The 21677-nt window shown below is 37.7% G+C and overlaps 1 protein-coding gene across 2 annotated transcripts; it reads right to left on the reverse strand.

Moving 5' to 3' along the window:
* Positions 1-2064: 2064 nt before the first annotated feature.
* LOC135072461 (WW domain-binding protein 4) lies at positions 2065-21609 on the reverse strand. Of its 2 annotated transcripts, XM_063966370.1 has the most exons (8): positions 21484-21609; positions 21207-21279; positions 20259-20450; positions 19544-19709; positions 19105-19210; positions 18449-18613; positions 3630-3770; positions 2065-2270 (listed from the first exon to the last, which is right to left on the reverse strand). In XM_063966370.1, coding segments are annotated over exons 1-8 (1035 nt in total). In that variant the 5' UTR covers positions 21486-21609; the 3' UTR covers positions 2065-2080. The 2 variants fall into 2 exon arrangements, with proteins under 2 accessions (XP_063822440.1, XP_063822442.1); XM_063966372.1 differs by lacking the exon at positions 3630-3770.
* Between the last annotated feature and the right edge of the window lie 68 nt (positions 21610-21677).

Genomic DNA, 21677 nt, shown 5'->3' on the forward strand with positions numbered 1-21677 from the left:
GTTGATAATGAATGTGACATTATTATGCGTGAACAAGATGTATTGCCGAATTAGAAGAATCCAGAATGTTTCTGGTTTTCCGAATGACTTATTTTAATTATGTTTTATTCATTATGTATTACCTACATGTCAGGTACAGGATCTACATATTTCTTTGATTTCTATCTAATCATAATGCGGACATCTAAAGGGCAAAGGGCAATATCAAATTAGTAGATAGGTGTAAACGTTTTGTGAATAAAAAAAACATTTAAGCTTTTTATACGAGAAACAGAGACGCAATTATTGGAAAAACTACGCGCTTTTTTATTCAACTCGTTTACTTAGATAGGTACTTACCTACTAATATAAGGCCTTATTTTGTAAAACACTCACTCCTTCGGCACATTTTTGTAATCTCACCTTTTCTCGTGGTTATTTTCCGTAAAAATATCGGGGCTTCATGCCCGACCGATGGAGTGGTGGCGTGGTGAGCTGGCGAAATCTGTGTCCAGGGTTTGATACAAATTTTTTTTTATATCAATATTCTTATAACAGAACATTACGTATTAATTTAATACTAGTTTTTCTCCTTGACAAGTTATAGTACCTACTAAGCCTAAACCTTCCTTCTCATGGATCGCTCCATCTTTAGAGTGAATGGAACCTTTTGGAATACTTACTCGATCGGCATATTCCTTGAAAGGGTTATAAGTCCAGTGAACCAGCAGTTGAAACTGGATGGTTTTCGAAATGTGACGGTTCTTCGATTTTTTTCAAAATTTAAATTGTGAATTAACTATAGGCTCCACCCTAAACATTGGATTGATACTTTTCTGGAAGCTGAAAAAATTGTGATCATTTTTTTTAATTTAACTAAACATAATTTGTTACCAATGACCTCAAATATTTCCCCTTTCTAGGAATAGGTCGGGTATCCTGTATTTAGTGAAAATCGCATAAAATCTTTTCAGTGTAAGGTAAGAAGATATCGCGACATCAGACTGACGCGGCGTGGGTGGAGGACTTTCTTTTATAATATGAAGGAAAATATTAGGAGCAATACGTAGTCTGGGGAGAACTTCAATAGGTAGTTAAAACGTCAGGCGTCTATCTTAAAGAAAACATTTCTAGTCGGAAAGAATTGATAAGTCCTTGTTTCCTCGCAGGTTGACTGGTAATTTATGCTTATTGGCATAAAGTTCGTCATTTTACGGTACACCACATTTGAATAGGTAAAAATTATTTCTAGGGTGATATTGTATGGACGGACGATTGTCTATCGGGTCAGCAAGATAAAGTTGAGGCATATTTATTGTGTATTTATTTCCTTAAAACATGGTAATACATCAAGGTATACAGACATCAGAGTTACAGTTGAATTGGAATGTTCTCATGTTGTACTTCATAAAAGAGAGAATGCAAATATTACCTACTATGGAGTAGAAATGTACATAATCCTCGTACAATGGATTCATATCAGTTACAATAATGTAAATATAGTGAATTATACTGATCATCCAGGCGCGAATCCCCTGTGTGGGCACGAATGGCATGCCCACTACCCTAAGACTCGTGAGTCTCGTGACGTCACACTCACGGTCTATTAGATCCAGGCTGATAATAGGCAAAATGAATTTGATCCAATGCCTAAAAGAAATTTGCGACGTTTTCGCGAAAAATATTTTTTAATTAGAGTTAGCACCAAAATATTAATTTTTTTGAAGATCCGCGCCTGTTATCAATTTAATTTCATCAGAATTCTATTATAGATTGATTAAAACACACAGATTTTGGTTAACATTACAATGAATTATAACTGATCAGCCAGGCGCGAATCCCCTTTTTTTACGAAAAGACGTGACGTCACACTTTCACGGTCTAATGAGATCCATAGTCTAATGAATTTGATCCAAATAAACTTAAAAATATTTTTTTAAGACCCGCGCCTGTGACCAGTTTACTTCATCGGAATTCTATAGATTAAAACACACATATTCTGGTACGCACAGATAAAGTTCCATAATTGATTTCGGGAAATCGCTGAGTATCTTAAAGTTATAATAAGTTAAGTATAAAAACTAATTATTGGTTAAAATATTTAATCGTCGTCAAGCTTCTGCCTGGCGTTGCGGTTGCCGATCTTGCGGCGCTTGAATTCGACGGGCTCGTCGGGGTCTCCGAGGGAAGTCACGCGGCGCTCCCCAAACTTGATCTCTTCGGGCTCCACCACTACTGGTGGCGGCGGTTGCTCTTTGGTTTTTGGCAGCTGGAGATCTATTTTTTCAGGGCTGGAAGAAAAGGTTCAAGGTTAACATTAGGTTGGCGATATCTCAGTATTAGCTCGTGGAACCCTAAACCTAGCAGCAAACTACAGACTTTTTGTCCGCTGGTAGTTAATCAGTAGACTTAGTTACAGACTTGGACGTGAATGAAAGTGCGCACATTACACCGATTCGGTATCGGCCGATTCTTCATACAAATTAGAATCGGGCCCCAACTATCGGCCAACTAAAATTTGTAGTCTGGTGGGTGTCTGAGGTGAAACTACGGTAACAATGAAGAATGTTCACTAATGTTTTGTTTTTTAGCTTTCTGTATTCTTTGTTGAAAATAAAAAATACACTTGAAAGAATTATTTCGATACGTCAATTAGTTTCCAAGATATTTAATTTTAAAGGTGCGGGCGCCATACGCGTCACGTCATTGTACAAGAACTGGCTCAAAGTTTGTATGGGTGGAATCTTGCAAGCTGAATTGCGAGATACCTATAAGGGGTCATCCATAAAGTACGTCACACGTAAAGAGGGGGGGAGGGGGTTGACAAAGTGTGACATGGTGTGACAAGGGGTGGGAGGGGTCCTAAGTTTCGTGACATCACATTTCAATTGTTTTAAATATTTTATGTAAAGTTGATTTCATAAAAAAAATTTACTTAATTTAAATGGAAATAAAACTAATTTCGGAACTGCTGTTAATTTAATAATTTTTCGATGTGAAATTGCAAAACATGTGACGTCACACTAGGGAGGGGGGGGGGGTCTCAGAAATGTGACCACCTGTGACAAGGACGGAGGGGGGGTCAAAAAATCACGAAATTCGTGTGACGTACTTTATGGATGGCCCCTAATTGCTACAGCTGATAACTAGCGACTGAGCGGACGATGTAAAAGTACGTCACATGGGGTCACGTGACCATGGCGAGGCCTATCGATGGTTACAGGGTTATCCATTGTTTTTGGGACACCCTGTATGTAAAAGGTTTCAAGTGATTATGTACACCTAGTAACCTTCTCAATTTAGGTTTAGGTTTAAATACTTTATTCTCATAAGAAAATTATACATAATTCACTTATAATAAGATAAATATTATTTAATTTAACATTTTGGCGCAGCACAGCATTATAAAAGTAAATAATACAAACAAAACAAAACAAAGCGAGTCTAAACAAAAACAAAGCGAGTTCTATTGTCTCGATTCGCTGGTACTTGAAGGGTTAAGCATAACTCCGCCGAAGTCGAAAATGTTGGCAACAAATGAAGCCATTAAAACAATAACACCTTTTGTAGGGATTCAATCCGATATCGCTAGCGCGCGCATCTTCTGCCGAGTTATGCGCGCGTTCAACTGTCAGCACTTGTCAACTTACGCAGGGCGAACAGGCGACCAGCTGGAGCGGTAGGACTGGGCGCGAGGCGTGAGCACCAGGCCCATTGCTTCTCCCTCCGCAAGTAGGTACTCAAATATCTCCCGAGCGATGCGCGCCCTCTTCGCTAATTCGCTCCTACCCCTATTGGTCGTAACGTGAAGGTATTATATTCTACATCGATCAATATATTGGGCTATCCAACACAAAAATATATTTTTATAGTTCCTGAGTTTAACGCGTTTAACCTTCAAGCCTGGTAGTAACGAGCCATTGGACGTGGAGAGGTCAATCACGTCAATCTTTTTCTTCTATACAGGTTGTCCCGTAAAGAGCGTGCCAAACTTATGGAGATGATAGATCAATAGATGAACATCTGTACAAAAGAATTGCTTTAGTAAAAGTATCACCATTTCTAAGATATGATTTTATTTCATGTTTTTTTTAATCCCTAAATGGAGCCTATCTCTTGTTGCTCTGCTCTGTGTATAAATAAGTAAATAATTTTTAAGGTGAATAAGAAGAAGAATAAGAGAAATATCTGCTCATTTATACGCACAGCAACAAGAGAAAGGCTCAAAATTGAGGATTAAAAAAAAACATGAAAAAGAAATCATATCGAAAATGATGATAAGTACTTTAAAAAGAGATTTTTTTATAGATGGCCATCTATTAGTCTATCATCTTCTTAAGTTTGGCAAGCTTTTTACGGGACGGGCTTTTTGGCGACTCGTAACTAGTTATTCAATCATTATCTGGATCTTAAATTTATTTTATTTGACTAAAGGTTTATTCGATATTAGTATCAAATAAAAAAATCGGTTAAAATCATGCGAGAAAAAAAAATTAAGCAGTTTTTAGGTCAAATTTCGGAAAAATCTGAAAAAAGTATAAAAATTGATACTTCTCCTAAACCATAAAACTTTAGCCATAGAAAGTAAGATTCAATAATTAGCAAATGAACTCCTCTATACGCATATTAGCTATGGCGGGTTCAGTATCAGTGCCAGTCACCCTGTATATAAAAGCGAAATAGCCACAACCACGCAGAATGACTCGATCGATCGAGACTGTTTTGCGGACGTCTAGACACACACAATCACAGTATACACAAACGCACTTTAATACATTACAATTTATTATTATTATTATGTACACACACACAGTTTTGTTTTTTAAATATTATCTTTTTATTTATAAATATCTTATCACATCTTTTCTACTTCGTCTATATCGTATATTATTATTTTCTACTACGTCTGTATTTACACTTAAAATTTATACGCGCACTATTATTATTATTTATGTATGTATATTTTATGCAGTATAGGTTAGTGTCCGTGACTCTCACTCGGCATGGGGCACACTGAAAACCAGCGTCGTGGCTTCCCTCACCGGGGGCCACGGCATATGCTGAGTGGGGTCCCATTGCGATGGGCATCGCTGTGCGACAGGGTGGCACTGCTTAGTTTACTAAACTTACTCATTCATTGTATGTTTTATGTCACCTCTGTCTTATTTGCTTTTTTTTTTTTATTTCACCTCTTTTGTCTTTTGTGATGTCCATGGCAATAAATGTTTCTTTCTTTCTTTCTTTCAAATACCACTCACAGATTAATCACGAAATCTCAGAAACTATAATAGCTACAAACTTGAAAGGGCGTAGCAGGATAGTCTTGAAAAAAGTGCCCCCAAAGCCTGAAGCTCGAAACTGTGGTCAAACGATACTTTGTATAAAGATAGTATATTGTGCAAAATTTCACCCCCCCAACACCCCCCAGGGAGCCACGCCACCCATCTATACCTAAAACTGTTTTTTTTTTCTCCAAAACTATGTAACTGACGAAGTTGATTTTTTGTACAGGTATAGTTGTGTCTCATAGTAATAATATAAAAAAACAACAGCTCTATTCCATGATGGAAAAAAATAAAAATTGAAACACCCTGTATAATGATATCCTTTGGTAGTACAATCACAGATTTTTTTTAAAATGAGTGCCAACATTCAACCTACGTAATCCCAAAGTTTTGTCTATCTAGCTAAGGTGTAACATAGCTTAATTAATCTATATACAGGGTGGAATTTTGTAATGCCACCTGGAGGGAAAGTACTCTTAATATTATAGATAGAATTTTTTTCTCAAAGAAAACATTCCTTTATTTTTGAAAAGAAATAAAACTGCATTCAAAGATTTCCAAAAATTTGCTTGCCACACCCGAGAATCGAACCAACTAAAATGTGTTAAAAATTACATCCTGTATTTTTATTACATCGATCGTTAGGGTCAAGTATAAGGATGAAATCTCTCTAACAAACTTGATAAATCAAATGAAAGGAAGACCATGAAATCTTAAATTATCTTAATTATGTTACAGAAAATTGCATGGTATGGTAGTGAATTTTCGAAAAAAATTCGAAAATCTTTGAATGCAGTTCCCTTTCTTTTCAAAAATAAAGGAATGTTTTCTTTCAGTAAAATTTTCTATCTGCAGTATTAAGAGTACTTTCCCTCCAGGTGGCATTACAAAATTCCACCCTGTATATAAAAGAAAGTCGTGTTAGTTACTCCACTTATAACTCAAGAACGGCTGAACCGATTTAGCTGAAAATTGTCAGGGAGGTAGTTTAGAGCCAGGAGAAGGACATAGGATACTTTTTATCCCGTTCGAAATTAAAAAAAGTCTGCTTATTTATTGCCATTAAGGCGGAACAAAGTTCGCCGGGTCAGCTAGTTATAAATAAAACTCTTAGGCCATTTTTGAACAAGAACAAGATTCTTATTTTTCTTAACTTAAAAGTTTTATTTAGTGGTGTTCTTAATAATATGCGTTCTTTTATGTTATTCGGGCGCAGTCCTGTTGTCTCCACTAGCCAGGGGGGATTTTTAATCAATGATTTGAGCAATTTGGCAAACATTATTTAAAAGCCATTTAATTTTATAACATTTAAGAAGTACTGTAGGCCTTAGATGCGCGCCGCGATAAGCGGTTATCACGCCATTTTATCGATTTTGCACATACATTTTGACGTCGATAAAAGTTATCACGGCGCACATCTTAGGTCTACTGGAGTACCTGACTGAATGCCATATTCGTATTACCAAACTGAATAGTTCCTAAACGTATGGCTATTGATGTGCCGTTCCCGAGAACGCTCTCCTCACTGAGAATATTCTCGGGAGCGCTCCCGGGAGCGTTCTCCTAAGTGAGAAAGGTTGAGAATCATGTTTATCAAATGGAAATAAACAAACTTTCTTAAGTAAAATAGTTTCAAATTAAGTCGACAGATAAGTGTATATTAAACAATACACTCTATTTGCAGAGAAAGGCTATATTCTCAGTGTTCCCGAGAATATTCTCGGGAACTTTCTCGGCAATATTCTCGGCAACTGTTCCTTTATTATATTTTATTTTTTTCGTCGTGAAATGTCGTTTTAATGATATGTAAGATGACAGAAATTTCTTTTTACATGCAATTAAATAATATAACTGTCAATTTTTTCGTTTTTAACACGCTTTTATTAGGTCGTCGTGTATGTAACTAACTATGTAATGGAATCTTAGAATCTGAATTACATGCATTTCTAAGTCTTGTATCATCATGAAACTTTATGCAGATTAGATGACAATACAATATTGTGGTACCAGCTGGTCTGATGATGGGACTGGAAGGTGGCCAAAGGAACTCCTAAACGAAACGGTGGAATCACATCGAATTTGGGTTCATTGGATTTGTCTTTTCGATATCTTTAAGTGCTAGATAATGTCCAGGGTCCTAATGATGGAGTCAGGAGGTGGCCATAGGAACTCCTAAACGAAACGGCGGAAACTCATCGAGTTTGGGTTCGTTGGATTTGTCTTTTCAAGCACTTTAATGCTAGATGATGTCCAGGGTCCTGATGATTCCTGTTAGTAATTAAAAGCGTGTTTTTAGTTTTTTAAACTATTCTTTACATTTGACATTAAGGGCATATTTCACAATCGCTTAGTAAGGGCCTGTTTCGCCACTTCTGGATAAGTTGTGTATAGCCTGTCTGACGGATCATTTGACACATTTTTATATAAAATACGTGCTAGCTAGATTGAACTTAGTCTGTACGAGATTAGAATGGTTCTTAAACAGTTGAAAAACAACAAGACACCGTAATCACGGCTGAGCTTCTGAAAGCAGGTGGAACGCCGGTACTAAAGGCTTTTCAGAACCTGTTCGATTCCGTCATCCTCAAGGGAATTACGCCTACGGCCATGGCAAAGAAGTATGGTGATACTCCTCTTCAAAAAAGGCGACAAAACCTTGTTGAAGAATTATAGACCCATTTCGCTTCTGAGCCATATCTATAAGCTGTTTTTGATAGTCATTACGAATTGTCACGCTAGCTGGCTTGACAACTTTCAGCCCCCCGAACAAGCCGGTTTCTGAAAAGGCTTTAGTACCATAGACCAGGGTTTCCCAATTTTTTTTTGCCAAGGAACCCTAATTGATTATACTTTTCCTAGCGGAACCCCCGTACTACTCCGCCCGCACGCCCTGCCCCTCCCTTGTGCGTAAACAAGTCGGTGCGAGCGAACAACGTCGGTCACGAAACGTGGGATAATATTTTTTACGCAACCCTTGCGGCCTTTCCACGGAACCCCAGGGTTCCGCGGACCACCTTTCGGGAACCGCTGCCATAGACCATAATAATACACGCTACGGCAGATTATACGGAAGATCAAGGAGTATAATCAGCCACTTTGCGTTTGTGAACTATGAGAAAGCCTTCGATTCGATTGAGACATGGGCACTATGGGCAGTGCTGCAGTCTCTCCAACTGTGCCAAATTGACTATCGATACATTGAAGTGTTGAAAGGCTTGTACAAATACGCCATAGTAACAGTCCGAAACCTATCCAGTTGCAGCGAGGGGTGAGACAGGGAGACTTCATCACCACTGCCCTAGAAGATGTTTTCAAGCTTCTGGGCTGGAGCGGATTTAGCAGGAAGATCTAGGCACAATGCTCAATGGCCTCAATAGAGTCTCTCAACAAGTGGGTCTCAAAATAACCATGGACAAGATTTAAAAATCATGTCTAAAAACCGTGTTGCACCCACTCCTCTAAAAGTTGGAGACTCTACACTCGAAGTTGTTGACAACAATGTATACCTGGGACAAACAATCCAGTTAGGTAGGTCCAACTTCTAAAAAAAAGGTCAATCATCGAATCCACCTCGGTTGGACAGCCTTCGGGAAGCTTCACGATATTTTCACGCGGCGTCTCCGTCGCGTCGCCGCTCCGCTTTAAATCCGCTTTGAATCCGCTTTAAATCCGCTTTGAATCCGCTTGAAATCCGCCAGAGTGGCAAGGGCCTTAAAACTCAGAGGCACTCATGTTCAAATACCGTAGCCGAGTCCTAAAGCCGCGGTACGCGTTCGCCACGAAAAGAGTGAGCAAGACAGCAATATTTCACTCACACGTTTCATGCCTTGTTTATAACGACTAGTCTTAACGCCCAGTTAATAAAACATCGAAGCATTACAAATAATACCACATATAAACAACAAAATTAAAATTAAAACTAAATGTATTCTGTCGAGAACACTGAGAATATTCCCGGGAGCGTTCTCGGTTCTCGAGAATATTCTCACTGGGAATATTGCCGGGAACGAGAACTTTCTCAGCGGCACATCTCTACGTATGGCAAATAATAATTAAGCAAAAAAATATAAGTTGTTGGTATCGGGGACTATTTCTGACTATTCCAAAATCTGCTTTACTTTCTTTTAACAGATCGTTATGAATTATCCCTACTAAATATTATAAATGCGAAAGTAACTTTACCTGTCTGTCTGTTACGAATTTCGGAGCCAACAGGATTTCGAAATCCTGTTGTCCCCCCTGGCTAAGGGAGACAACAAGACTGGATTTTTAATCAAAGATTTGATTTGATTTCTTGAATTATGCAGTTTTAACATCCTACCTACTAATAATTAATTACTCGTATAAATGCGGAACTTTGTGAGTATGGATGTTTGATACTCTTTCACGTAAAAACTACTAAACGGATTTTTACTACACTTAGTTATAGTAGATATTTTTTATACATGAGAATTGGCTCTGTGCACGATTACAGCGCCAACTAGCGTCCACAACTTTGTGGGCTCTGTCACATTGACATTTAGGGGGCGTCCATAAATTACGTGAGACTTTTAGGGGGGGGAGGGGGTCAACAAAAACCTCACTAAATCTCACGTGGGGGAGAGGGGGGGTCTCAGGAAATATCACGTAATTTTTTCCGCAAGAAATAGAGAAATAGAGTTTGCCAGAAAACTGGGTTTAAATCTTAAGTAAAAAAATTGGCCAAGTGCGTGTCGTGCCACGCGCAGTGTAGGGTTCCGTAGTTGTCCGTCGTTAACAAAATATATTTCAGAAGCAAGCAATTACTTCATCTAAAGTCGCTTTTAATATTTTCTTCTAAGGATTTTTTATTAGATTATGAAATTTTATAATACATGAGTTAAATGACTATTACTCTTAAACTAACTGACCTACCCTAACCGTTATAGTTTTCTTGAAAGTTCATAAAAAGCAGTATTATTATGAATTTTTCCAGATTTTTCAAGCCAACAGTCTAGTTTTTAGAGGGGGGGGACGCCCTGCTCGAACAAAAATTGGCACTTTAAACTTTAATAGTTTGCAAACGGATCCCTAAATCGAAAAATAGTCTTTGAAACCTCCAAGTCATCCAACGATATCCTACACGATGGTGTAGAAGATGAAAAAAAATTCATCCCCACTTTACATGTAGGGGAGCTACCCTAAAAAAATGTTTTTTCAAAATTTTATTCTACTGTTTTGTCGGCGTGATTAATATACATACCTCCACAAAATTACATCTCTCTAGTGCCAATAGTTTCCAAGCAAAACCTCGGACAGACAGACATATCGAAACTATGGGTTCCTTATCAGGACTACGGGACCCTAAAAAATTATATTTTCTATGATGATAATGACATTTTATTCTATACCGTCTAAACAAATAAAACTAACAATGCTCGTCTGCATGTGTGAATAGTAAAATGCAGAATAAATGACGAAATTAAGAAAATTATAAAACAAGTTTTTTTTTATCAAAATCGATTTTGCTAGATTATGTAGAAAGGAACAATAATTAGACTAGGTACTTCTGTAAAAAAAAAACAATGAGACCCTAGTACTGCAGCGCTGTCACTACACGTGTTTTTCTGGATCTTTTCGTACGTACCTAATCAGTGGGCTTAGTGCGACTTTATATCGATCGTCATCCGCTGCGTAAAAATTGACATGCATTAAATGTATGATGATTGTACAGCGTCCCTAGCAGATACTTTCAAGAACTAAAATCTTAAACTTTATAGATCTTTTTGATGCACTTGTTAGCGACAACGGCAAATGCAAACTCGCACTAAGCACACAAAAAAAACTTTCTCAGTTAAATTACTCCAAAACTATTAAATTTCGGATGTTTTTTAAATATCACGTGAGATTAGGGGGTGGGGGAGGGGGTCAGGCAAAATCTCACCAAATCTCACCAAGGGGCGCGGGGGGGTTGATAAATAGCCAAAATTGTCTCACGTAATTTATGGACGCCCCCTTAGGTCGTCTATTTGTGAAAAAATATCAAAATGAAAAAATAACAAATATTTTCGAGTAATAAATTGTTGTGATACCACGATTTGGGTGGAAAAAAGGTTTTGAAATCATTTTGGTCATTCAAATCAAATGAGGTAAGTCCAAAAAGTGTGTTTAATTTTGATTGTGTCAGGGTTTGTTTACTTCATTTATAGTTGTAGTTTTACAGTAAAACGAAAAGAAAAAGCTACTTTAACGGTTTCATTAAATAACAGTAAATATATTTAAATGTTCCTGTATCGCTAATAATAAAGTTAATTAGCTATTAGTTAGTAATAAGCTAGTAATAAATTAAATATCGTTTTCAGATCGAAATGAGTATTGTTTTGAAGACCGGGTTTGTGAGTGTTACAATATCAATTCCAACCACAAACCGTATTTAAAGGAAAGTTGTTGGTATTGGCTGGACAAGTCCGAGATGTAGAAGAATTAAGAACAAAACAAGGGCAGAGTTCAATAATTCACGCTCTCTTCATAAGGCAAACATCTGTGCACAACAACTACTGTGACTCATTTTTGTACTACCACGTTGTATAGTCTAGTTATTTCCAAATTGTAAACGGCTATTAAACCAGCCCTATCGAAATACAGTCCACTGTTTTATTTAAGTTCCCAGTAGGACCCTTTTCATGCGATTAATGAATGATATTTTTTTTTTTTTTTTAATGGCAACCAAACCTCTGGGAGGTTTATTTCTGCCAATGTCGAGTGAAAATTGACATAGTTATCAATAGAACGTGGGTGTTTTAGTTCTATTGATTTCTCATGGATTCCGTGGAGTTAAGTATGCCCGAAAGCAGGTTTCAAGACGCCACCGGGTCCAAAGCGGGTTGTTCATACGACAACCCACTCGACACTCGATGCGTGCTCAAATTCGAAGTATTTCAATGTTTTTTATAATTTATCACTTCACTGCACTTTAGAACACAAAATAACACCAAAGGACATTGTCAGAAACCGCCTAAAAACCGCCCAAAAACATTAACCCATCATAATTATTTTCTATTTTTTTTAATACATTAAGCACCCTTTCATTCTAATGGACACTTAAGCATTGAAAAATTAAATTAATAAGTCTTTTAACGTTTATTCTATAATACTATTACAACTTCCGGACGTTTTGGTGCGTGGCATGGTCTAAAACCTATCAAGTTCCATAATTTTTGCCGATAAAATCTGTACGAGGCATTACCGTACTTTATTGCTGGGAGTCCATGTATAGTGATGTTCCTGCGGCCATCATAGACAATAAAATATCGATTTTGAAAATAAAATAAATCGATTAAACTGCATTGAAGACTAGATTTGCGTTAAAAGCTAAAAAGATATTGACACTATTACAAGAAGCTATCTAAAGTGTCCAACTGGTCGAAGGTCGTAAATAAAATAAAAATAATTAGGACCATAAACTGATATTCATGGTATCATAACTGTAAAAGTGTCAGAATCCGATGTTGAATCCAATGCCAGTTGAAGTGAGAGAAACATAAATATCAACCTAGTATAGTTGCCAGTCTCTCATGATCTATGCCAATGAGGGATTTCGCGATTGAAAAATCCGCCAGATGGCAATACGTAGACGTGAGGTCCAAATGCTGCATGATTGGTTATTTTTGACATGACATTGACAGATATGTCAAAATCCACCAATCATGCAGCATTTGGACCTCGCGTCTACGTATTGCCATCTCGCGGATTTTTCAATCGCGAAAACCCTCATTCATAGCATATGTATAATAATAGACCAAATGAACTTTTATAGATTGTGAAAGAGAAGATAAAGATTTTATTATTTTATTAAAATCTTGCCACGAGGTAGTTTTTCAGTAGAAACCAGGATTGGATAATCGCTACAGGCAAGTATCAGTACATTTTATAAATATTTTTAATCGATTATATCCTTGTGAATCGTTTTAATAAATCCTCATTTTACTTTTTCAATTAAAACTTTTTCAATCCCTAGTCTTGTCAAACTGTCATAATGTCAACAAATTATAAATGTCACGTCAGTTGACTCAATTTCAGTCTTCTGTGCGTTTATTGTATTTTTATTTCAATGAAATAGTGCTAAAGGGTTAGTACTAAAAGTGAAAGCCTTTTTTCAGAAAGAAAACCAATGTGGTGCCCTTATTATTCATACTGTTTGAAAGTTACAAGTCAGTGATACAGAGTTGCCGCCATTATAACTCCGTAGTGATACCATACCAAAGAAGAAGTTTTCCTAAACACTTGTGTTATTTTTATATGTGATCAAATAAAAAGGATTAATTCTACTGCTCAAATGGAATAACTTATCCCAAGAGACCGAATATAAAAAAAAAACCTCTCCATAGAAATTATCACCATCACGAGGATGTGAATTTTTTTGAGAATTCGATATTGGTCCTGTAAGAAAAGTAGTTGTATTTCAGTAGTAGAATCAACCCTTCTTGTTTCATCAGCAAGAGTAACTATAAAAACGCCCTGTAGGTAGGTATTATTAAGCTGAAGAGTTTGTTTAGTGTCAAAGACTGTCACACAGTGTAACTTAAATTGGCATATTATGATAATGAACATAAAAACTTAAATAAATATTTATGTTAAAATTTTTTCTATTTATTTATTTTCCCAAAGCTTCACAGTGACAGCTGAAACAGCAATACTGTTGTAAAACTAAACTTAGAACAAACTGTTACAAATATTTTACAAATTAAAATAAAACCGCATGTTGCTTTACTTTCTCGTATAGGTAATAAATGTAATTAATGGCTAGATTATTAATGTTACTTTGTTACCCTCAATAGTGAGGAGATCTTATAAAATGGTAACCCTGATTTTCATTGTCATTCAAGTGCTCTTTCTTCGCATAGGCTTCTGTGATTTGGCCAAGGGCCACACACATTGCGATAACATTATGCGACATTGATTTGACAGCAGCGGAGTGAAGTCTTGCGACTATGCAAAATGATACCCTGTAATCGTAGCGCATATAGACATAGACGGGGCGGGGCACATAGCTCGTAGAGCTGATGGCCGCTGGGGCAGGAAAGTTCTTGAGTGGCGACCACGAGCCGAAAGACGTAGCGTGGGCAGGCCTCCCACTAGGTGGACCGACGATCTGGTGAAGGTCGCGGGAGGTGCCTGTATGCGAGCGGTGCAGGATCGGTCTTCGTGGAAATCCTTGGGGGAGGCCTTTGTCCAGCAGTGGACGTCTTTTCGACTGAAACGAACGAACGAACGATACGTATTACCACTATTTACCAGACATTACTATTTATTGCATACTCGCCGGATTACACGTAGGAGCACGCCCGTTACAGCTTCGGCCTTGCATTATTATAAGATCTTGTTTCGCCCTTTTTCGAACTTCCTCCGTGAGGATATCCCCGCCAAATTCTATGATGAACCTATCAAAAGTCATATTCTGCAATGTCAACCCACCACAAGGTGGACCGACGACCTGTGTGCCTACCATGAGTTTACGTTACGTGTGCTCGCTAGCGACTGCGTAAAAAAATTACATTTAAATGTATGACATATTGTGCAGCGCCCCTAGCGGCTACTTTCAAGAAATTAAATCTTCATATAATTTTTTGACGTATTCGCTAGCGAGCTCACCTAACGTAAACTCATGGTAGGCACACTGATAAAGGTAGCGGGAAGGCGCTGGATGCAGGCCGCTACCAACCGTGCGATGTGGAAGTCATTGGGGGAGGCCTATGTTCAGTAGTGGACGTCCTGTGGCTGAAATGATGATGATGATAATGAAATGAATGAAAATGACAAATCTTCGAACGTGTATAATACCGTGCCAAAGTAATCATATAATTTTGGCACCTTAATAACTATTGCCGTTTTTGTTGTAAAGACCATGCAGCGCTACTTGCGGATATTATTGGAAAGAAAACTTTGTAGGCTCTAGATCTGAAGCCGCTTTAACGAACACGAAGTGCTCATACAATGCGGCGTATTTTCTTCCAGTCTTTAGTCAGGACTTTAGTCGAATTAAAACCCCGGTTGAACGTGATATAGCCGCACTAGAATACGATGCTTTTTTGCATAATAGCAAGACTTCGTTCCGGTGTCGACCGAATGTTATCATGATGTATGTGGCCCAGGGGTTACTGTAGCCGCTAAGGTTTGAAACTTCTTGCTTAAAATATTGTAGTCTTTGGCATAGACTACGACGGTAGTCATGGAGATAGGAGTTTGTTATCTCATGTCAGATGTAAATGGTGAAAAGAAAACTCATGATTCGTGTTATTTTTATGCAATAGTAGGTATTTTATAAAAGTGGAACCCCGAGTGATCTCCAAAACCCATTCTATTATTATATACGATTCGGCTTCGATATCTACAATAGGAGTTTATTTCATGTGTCAGATGACAAGGGTGGAAACAACCTACGATTCATGTTGTTTATTTACGTGCAATATGTGGGCATATTATAAAAGTGGAATGCCGAGTTGTATTTCTAAAACTTGTTCTATTATTTTATACTATTTGGCTGCGACTCGGCGTGACGACAATACAAAACATTTTTTGCGAATCGGTGTTCATACATTCACACAATACATTAGACGCCATGTTGTCATAAACGACATATTATAAAATCGCTGTGATTTAATATTCTTAATCATTAATTTTATGGCAAGTGTCCATCAGGAATCATTGTTCTTACACACAGAATCGTATTATTTCGCTTTCGGGTAGTAATATGTCAAAATTGTTGGTTCTTAGGCGAACAATGTATGGAGAACGAACATTGTCCTTTGTACACTAAAGTCCATTAAATAATAAATTGAAACCATTAAAACAGATCGACCATGCTTCCCGTTCAACTACCCTCCACGGAATCCATGAATGATATTAAAATGTATTAAGTAGAATCGCTTTGCCATTGACAGATACATCTGATGACAGAGCTTACATTATTTCTACTTTTGACCACCATGAGCGCTGCGATAGATTATGTTACCCCCACCTAGTACTTCGCACCCAGCGAATAGCATATATTAAGCTTTTGCCCACGGCTTTGTCCGCGTAAAATTTTGTCTGTCATAGAAAAAAATATAGAGCGTCCCTGTTTCAAAGACCGGGATAAAAACTGTCCAATTTCCCAGGACTCAAAACTATCTATTTACCAAATATCAAAATCGGTTCAATGGTTTAGGGTGAATTCGTAACAGACAGACAGGTAAAGTTACTTTCGCATTTATAATATTTAGTAGGGATAATTCATAACGATCTGTTAAAAGAAAGTAAAGCAGATTTTGGAATAGTCAGAAATAGTCCCCGATACCAACAACTTATATTTTTTTGCTTAATTATTATTTGCCATACGTTTAGGAACTATTCAGTTTGGTAATACGAATATGGCATTCAGTCAGGTACTCCAGTACTTCTTAAATGTTATAAAAATAAATGGCTTTTAAATAATGTTTGCCAAATTGCTCAAATCATTGATTAAAAATCCCCCCTGGCTAGGGGAGACAACAGGACTGCGCCCGAATAACATAAAAGAACGCATATTATTAAGAACACCACTAAATAAAACTTTTAAGTTAAGAAAAATAAACAAGATTCTTGTTCAAAAATGGCCTAAGAGTTTTATTTATAATTAATTAAGCTATGTTACACCTTAGCTAGATAGACAAAACTTTGTGATTACGTAGGTTGAATGTTGGCACTCATTATAAAAAAAATCTGTGATTGTACTACCAAAGGAAATCATTATACAGGGTGTTACAATTTTTATTTTTTATTTTTTTCCATCATGGAAGGTAGTTAAAGAGCTGTTGTTTTTTTATATTATTACTATGAGACACAACTATACCTGTGCAAAAATTCAACTTCGTCAGTTACATAGTTTTGGAGAAAAAAATAAAACAATTTTAGGTATAGATGGGTGGCGTGGCTCCCTGGGGGGTGTTGAGGGGGTGGAATTTTGCACAATATAGTATCTTTATACAAAGTATCGTTTGACCACAGTTTCTAGCTTCAGGCTTTGGGGGCACTTTTTCCAAGACTATCCTGCTACGCCCTATGGTAGGTAGGTTCCTTAGGTAGTTTTTTACGAAACTCCACCTCTAAGGGCGTAAAATGGGGTCTACGTGTACGAAGTCGCGGGCGCCCGCTAGTAAAGTATAATATGTATATTTTCTACTTTATCGAGCATAACCTCGAGAACGGTTTGTCCAACTTATAGAATTTGTCTTATTCGATGCAGGATTCAATGCCCTTCAACTTTCATGAGATCAATATTCTATTCAATATTATCAATACTGTAAGTCCTTTACGATATACTCGTATAATCGTAAAACCACAGATTACAAAAGTTAGGTACTATGAAACTTCACTTCTTAACAAACCGGCAAATACTACGAATTATTTTCAAACTGTCAAGCGATGCGAGGAAAAATTAACTCAACGGTTTTTACTCAACAGAGCGTAATGATATTATTTTATGAAATGGTCAATTTGTGTTTTACCTTCTTGCATTGGTACTAGTACTTTGCATTGGTTAACTTGATAACAGAAAATAATCGGAATCACGCCTCTAGCTCTAGTCACTTGTACATTCGAAACGTTCGGCTATTTAAGCGGTAGGTAGGTACTTATCGCTCGAACTTGAGCGAGTGACAGAGGCCTGATAAAACCACAAAAACGCCCCTTTTGGGGGCCCACATCACTTAAGCACAACTTCAGAAGTCGAAAACCTAGGATAGTCTTATTGGGCAACAAATAAAGCCAATAAAATAATAAAACCTTCTGTAAGAATTAAATCCGATTTCGATATCTTCTGCCGAGTAAGAACAGGCGCAGACCACCGATTTTTTGTCGGCCGATAGTTTAGTAGTTAATCAGTATGGAAGTGCGCACATTACACCGATTTGGTATCGGTCGATTATTCATACAAATTAGAATCGGTCCCGACTATCGGTCAACTAAAAGTCGATGGTCTGCGCCTAGGCTAAAGCTTCAACCAAACCAACGCGTTGGCGATGGCGATCACTGTGCGTGCATAGGCTAATGACAGGACGCGCGTCCTGTCCTGTCATTGCTTGGCCTTTTATGCGTGCATTCACCACTGTCAGCAGTTCAGTTCTGCTGGCCAGGGGGCCATTTTTCGACTGGTTTGCGATTATAATTTGCACTTTGTCTAGACCCACAGCACTTCTCATCCAACTTACAGAGAGGGAAGGGGCGTCCAGTCGCCTAAGGGCCGGGTTCGGGACACGGGGCCCACAATGGCCTTCGGGAGCTGATTGACAGGCGCGGGCACCGCAAGCTCGCGCATCTTCTCCCGGGCTATGCGAGCATTCACCTCCTTCAAGACTTCTTGACGTTGCGCCTCACTGTGAACAAGCATACATAAATGAAGCTTGTACTACGGGTACTAGACAACGGTTATTGTATTTGTGTCTCTTATGTCGGTTTTTTCTAAAGTTGGAAGAATTTATGCTATTGTGCAGTAATACATTTTATAACACAAGAAACTGTATTCTTAAAAGGAAACTCCAAACCCTGCCTGTATGTTATTTTTTAAGTAAATAAATAAACATTTTGTATTTATATTTTTGTAAATTGTTGGTAGCTTTATTGCACAAAAGTTGGCGGTGCAAAAATAATAAAAATAATATGTTTACATTAATTTGTATTTTATAAATGATAGAAAATAATTTAAATTTATTATGCATAAGGTGTGCAGTGAGTGACGACATTATAACTACTGTATACCAACTACCTATTCAGGAACCCAAGCACAAGCTTCGCTTAGTTCAACACTAGATGGCATTGAGTAAAATGTTCAAATGAAATTGTCTAAGTGCATTCTCAAGATACTTACTTCTGCCTTGCCTTTTCTCTTTCTACTTTATTTTGTTTTTCTTTTGATCTTTGTTGTTCTTCTATGCTTACATATTCCCCATTAGGAGGACATTCCCAAGTAGTCTCTGTAATGAACACAATACTTTTGTGACATTTGCTTCCGTGGTTTAGTGTTCACTTATAACAGAGTACCGAGTTCATTCTATTTGCCAATATAGTTGAAACTTAGGGCTGAATCAAGACTTTCTTTAGATTAGTGTGATCAAGCAATGGCGGAAGCAGTTTATTGAATCTGGGTGATTATAGTCCGCAAAATAGAACGAGAGAAAAATGTTTTATTCAGCGACACAATTCTCAAAACATGAATAAAACCAATGTTAATGACAAGAAGTGTGTCACCAAATAATAGATGAAAACTACACTTAAAAAGTAGTTATAAGTAATGTTTGGACACTTACTATGTGATACGACATTCCAGTAGTACGACATTCCATTAGGAGCCTTGACTTCAACCCACGGGGGTGGAGTCTGGCAGCCTACAGAGATGTGGGCGGAGCAGGTAGGTTCTTCGACAACTATGGGTTCATTGGTGTCGCTGTTCTTTCCCAGCATGTCATTGATATTCTGAAATGAACATTAAACTTAATTAATAAGTATACAAACATGTTACATACTATAAATCCCTAGTATTTTTTTGCATGATGATAGCAACTTTTGTAACTATACTATTATAATTATTATTTTTTTGAAGGGACGCGCGCTGGTAGCTTGAGGAGCTTTTCCAGCTTCACCGGGCAGAGTGGCGAGTACAGAAGGTACTCTAGCCGTTTGGCGATCGTCGGTGCGCGTGCCGACGAGGCCGAGTGTGGGCTTCGCGAAGCGAAGCCAGGCTCGTCCGCGTCGGTCGCAGACCGACGTTCGCGATCGGGCCGTATCGAGCGCATAAGGCGCCCGATCAGTGGCGAACCCAACTAGAGGGTTGCCCACCGCGGTGTTGGACCAAAGTCCAGCCTACGGCGGGCTCACTCTAGTGGGCCTGATCGAGGGGAAATTTGATATGTATTACATTTCAAGTTTTTTGGACTTGACTGGTTAGACATTTTTTCCAAGCCAATGAACTAAAGGTGGTTTTTTAGTTTATTGGCTTTAAAGCGACAATTTAAATCAGCTTACTTTAGAAGTCAGGTCTGCATTATTTTGCACATCTTTGAGGTATGCTGACATGGCAGCAGCCTCCATCTTCTTGATGTCATCATCCATTTTTTCCTTCTGCTTAAAATCTTTGGCACTCTTTTTGCTGAGTTGTGAGATATGCTTTTCAACATTCTCTTTATGGCGCTTGCCATTTTCATGGAAAGATATTGACTGAAATAAAATTGTTATAGATAGTCTAATAAAGTGACTTATTCATTAACATAAAATATACACAGCACAGCTAGTATAAAATATTTTAGCAATAAAGGAAGCAATACACTACTACATGCTGAAGCATAATGCAGGTTACGGACCAAGAGCTAAATAAATAAATACATTTGTATAGTTTGCAGTTTGCACACAACTATGGAAAACTGCATTAGGCAAACAAGCTAAGCTAAACTAAGAGTAGGCGCACACTGTTGATTTTTCGTCGGCCGATAGTTTAGTCGGGCAGTTGATAAGTATGGGCATGTATGGGAGTGTGCACACTACGCCGATTCGATTTGGCCGATTCTTCATACAAATTAAAATCGGGCACAACTATCGGCCAACTAAAAATCAACGTTGTGTGCGCCTACTCTAAAGTCCGGTCGCCGAGCAAATGGAATTTCGTCCAATGACAATGATGGGTAGTTTGGGGTCACTGGACAAAATTCTATCTGCTCGGCGACCGGACTTTAACTTAGCTCAGCTCTTGGTCAGCAACCCACAGGGTTCAGTATAAAACAGAAGGGAAAACTCTAAATAATTAACTATTTCCTTCAAAACTACAAAGACCTACAAAGTTCATGTTTTTAAATATCACTATCCAAGCATTATCATTAAAGCAGAATTTTGTTGCACAGAAATGTACTTTTATTAAACAGCAATATAATTATATCCATAGTTATTATGTTATAATATCGCTTATTGCTTAAGACTTACAACTTTGTTGTCAGCAAACCAGCATTTACAGAATTCACAATATTTTCTAGCCTGAGATTTCCAGTATTCCGTCCTAAAAACAAACAGTGAGAATGGAGAGGATCAAGCAAATTAAGTTTTTTTAAGCTCAACTACCAACTAGACTTATTATTATAGATTACAGGGACTTGTAGTTTATTAAACAACATCAAGAATATTTTGGTTGGAACATAACTCAATGACTACCGCTTGGAGTACATGCCTGGAAATTAAAATAATGCTTAAGCTTTCAACTTACATTGTTACTGTTTAATACAATCTAATGTATCGCGATATCTTATTCTTTTTTGGATGTATCGTGAAAGAAAATATCGATCCGAGCATGAAAAACAAATTTTCGTCGTCGTGAACTGTCACCATGAACTGTTACTGTCAGTCAACTGTCATACGTCATACCCATGAAGCTATAGATAAAAATGGAGGCCACACTCC

Source organism: Ostrinia nubilalis, chromosome 6 (genome assembly GCF_963855985.1).
Source record: "Ostrinia nubilalis chromosome 6, ilOstNubi1.1, whole genome shotgun sequence".
Taxonomy (NCBI): domain Eukaryota; kingdom Metazoa; phylum Arthropoda; class Insecta; order Lepidoptera; family Crambidae; genus Ostrinia; species Ostrinia nubilalis.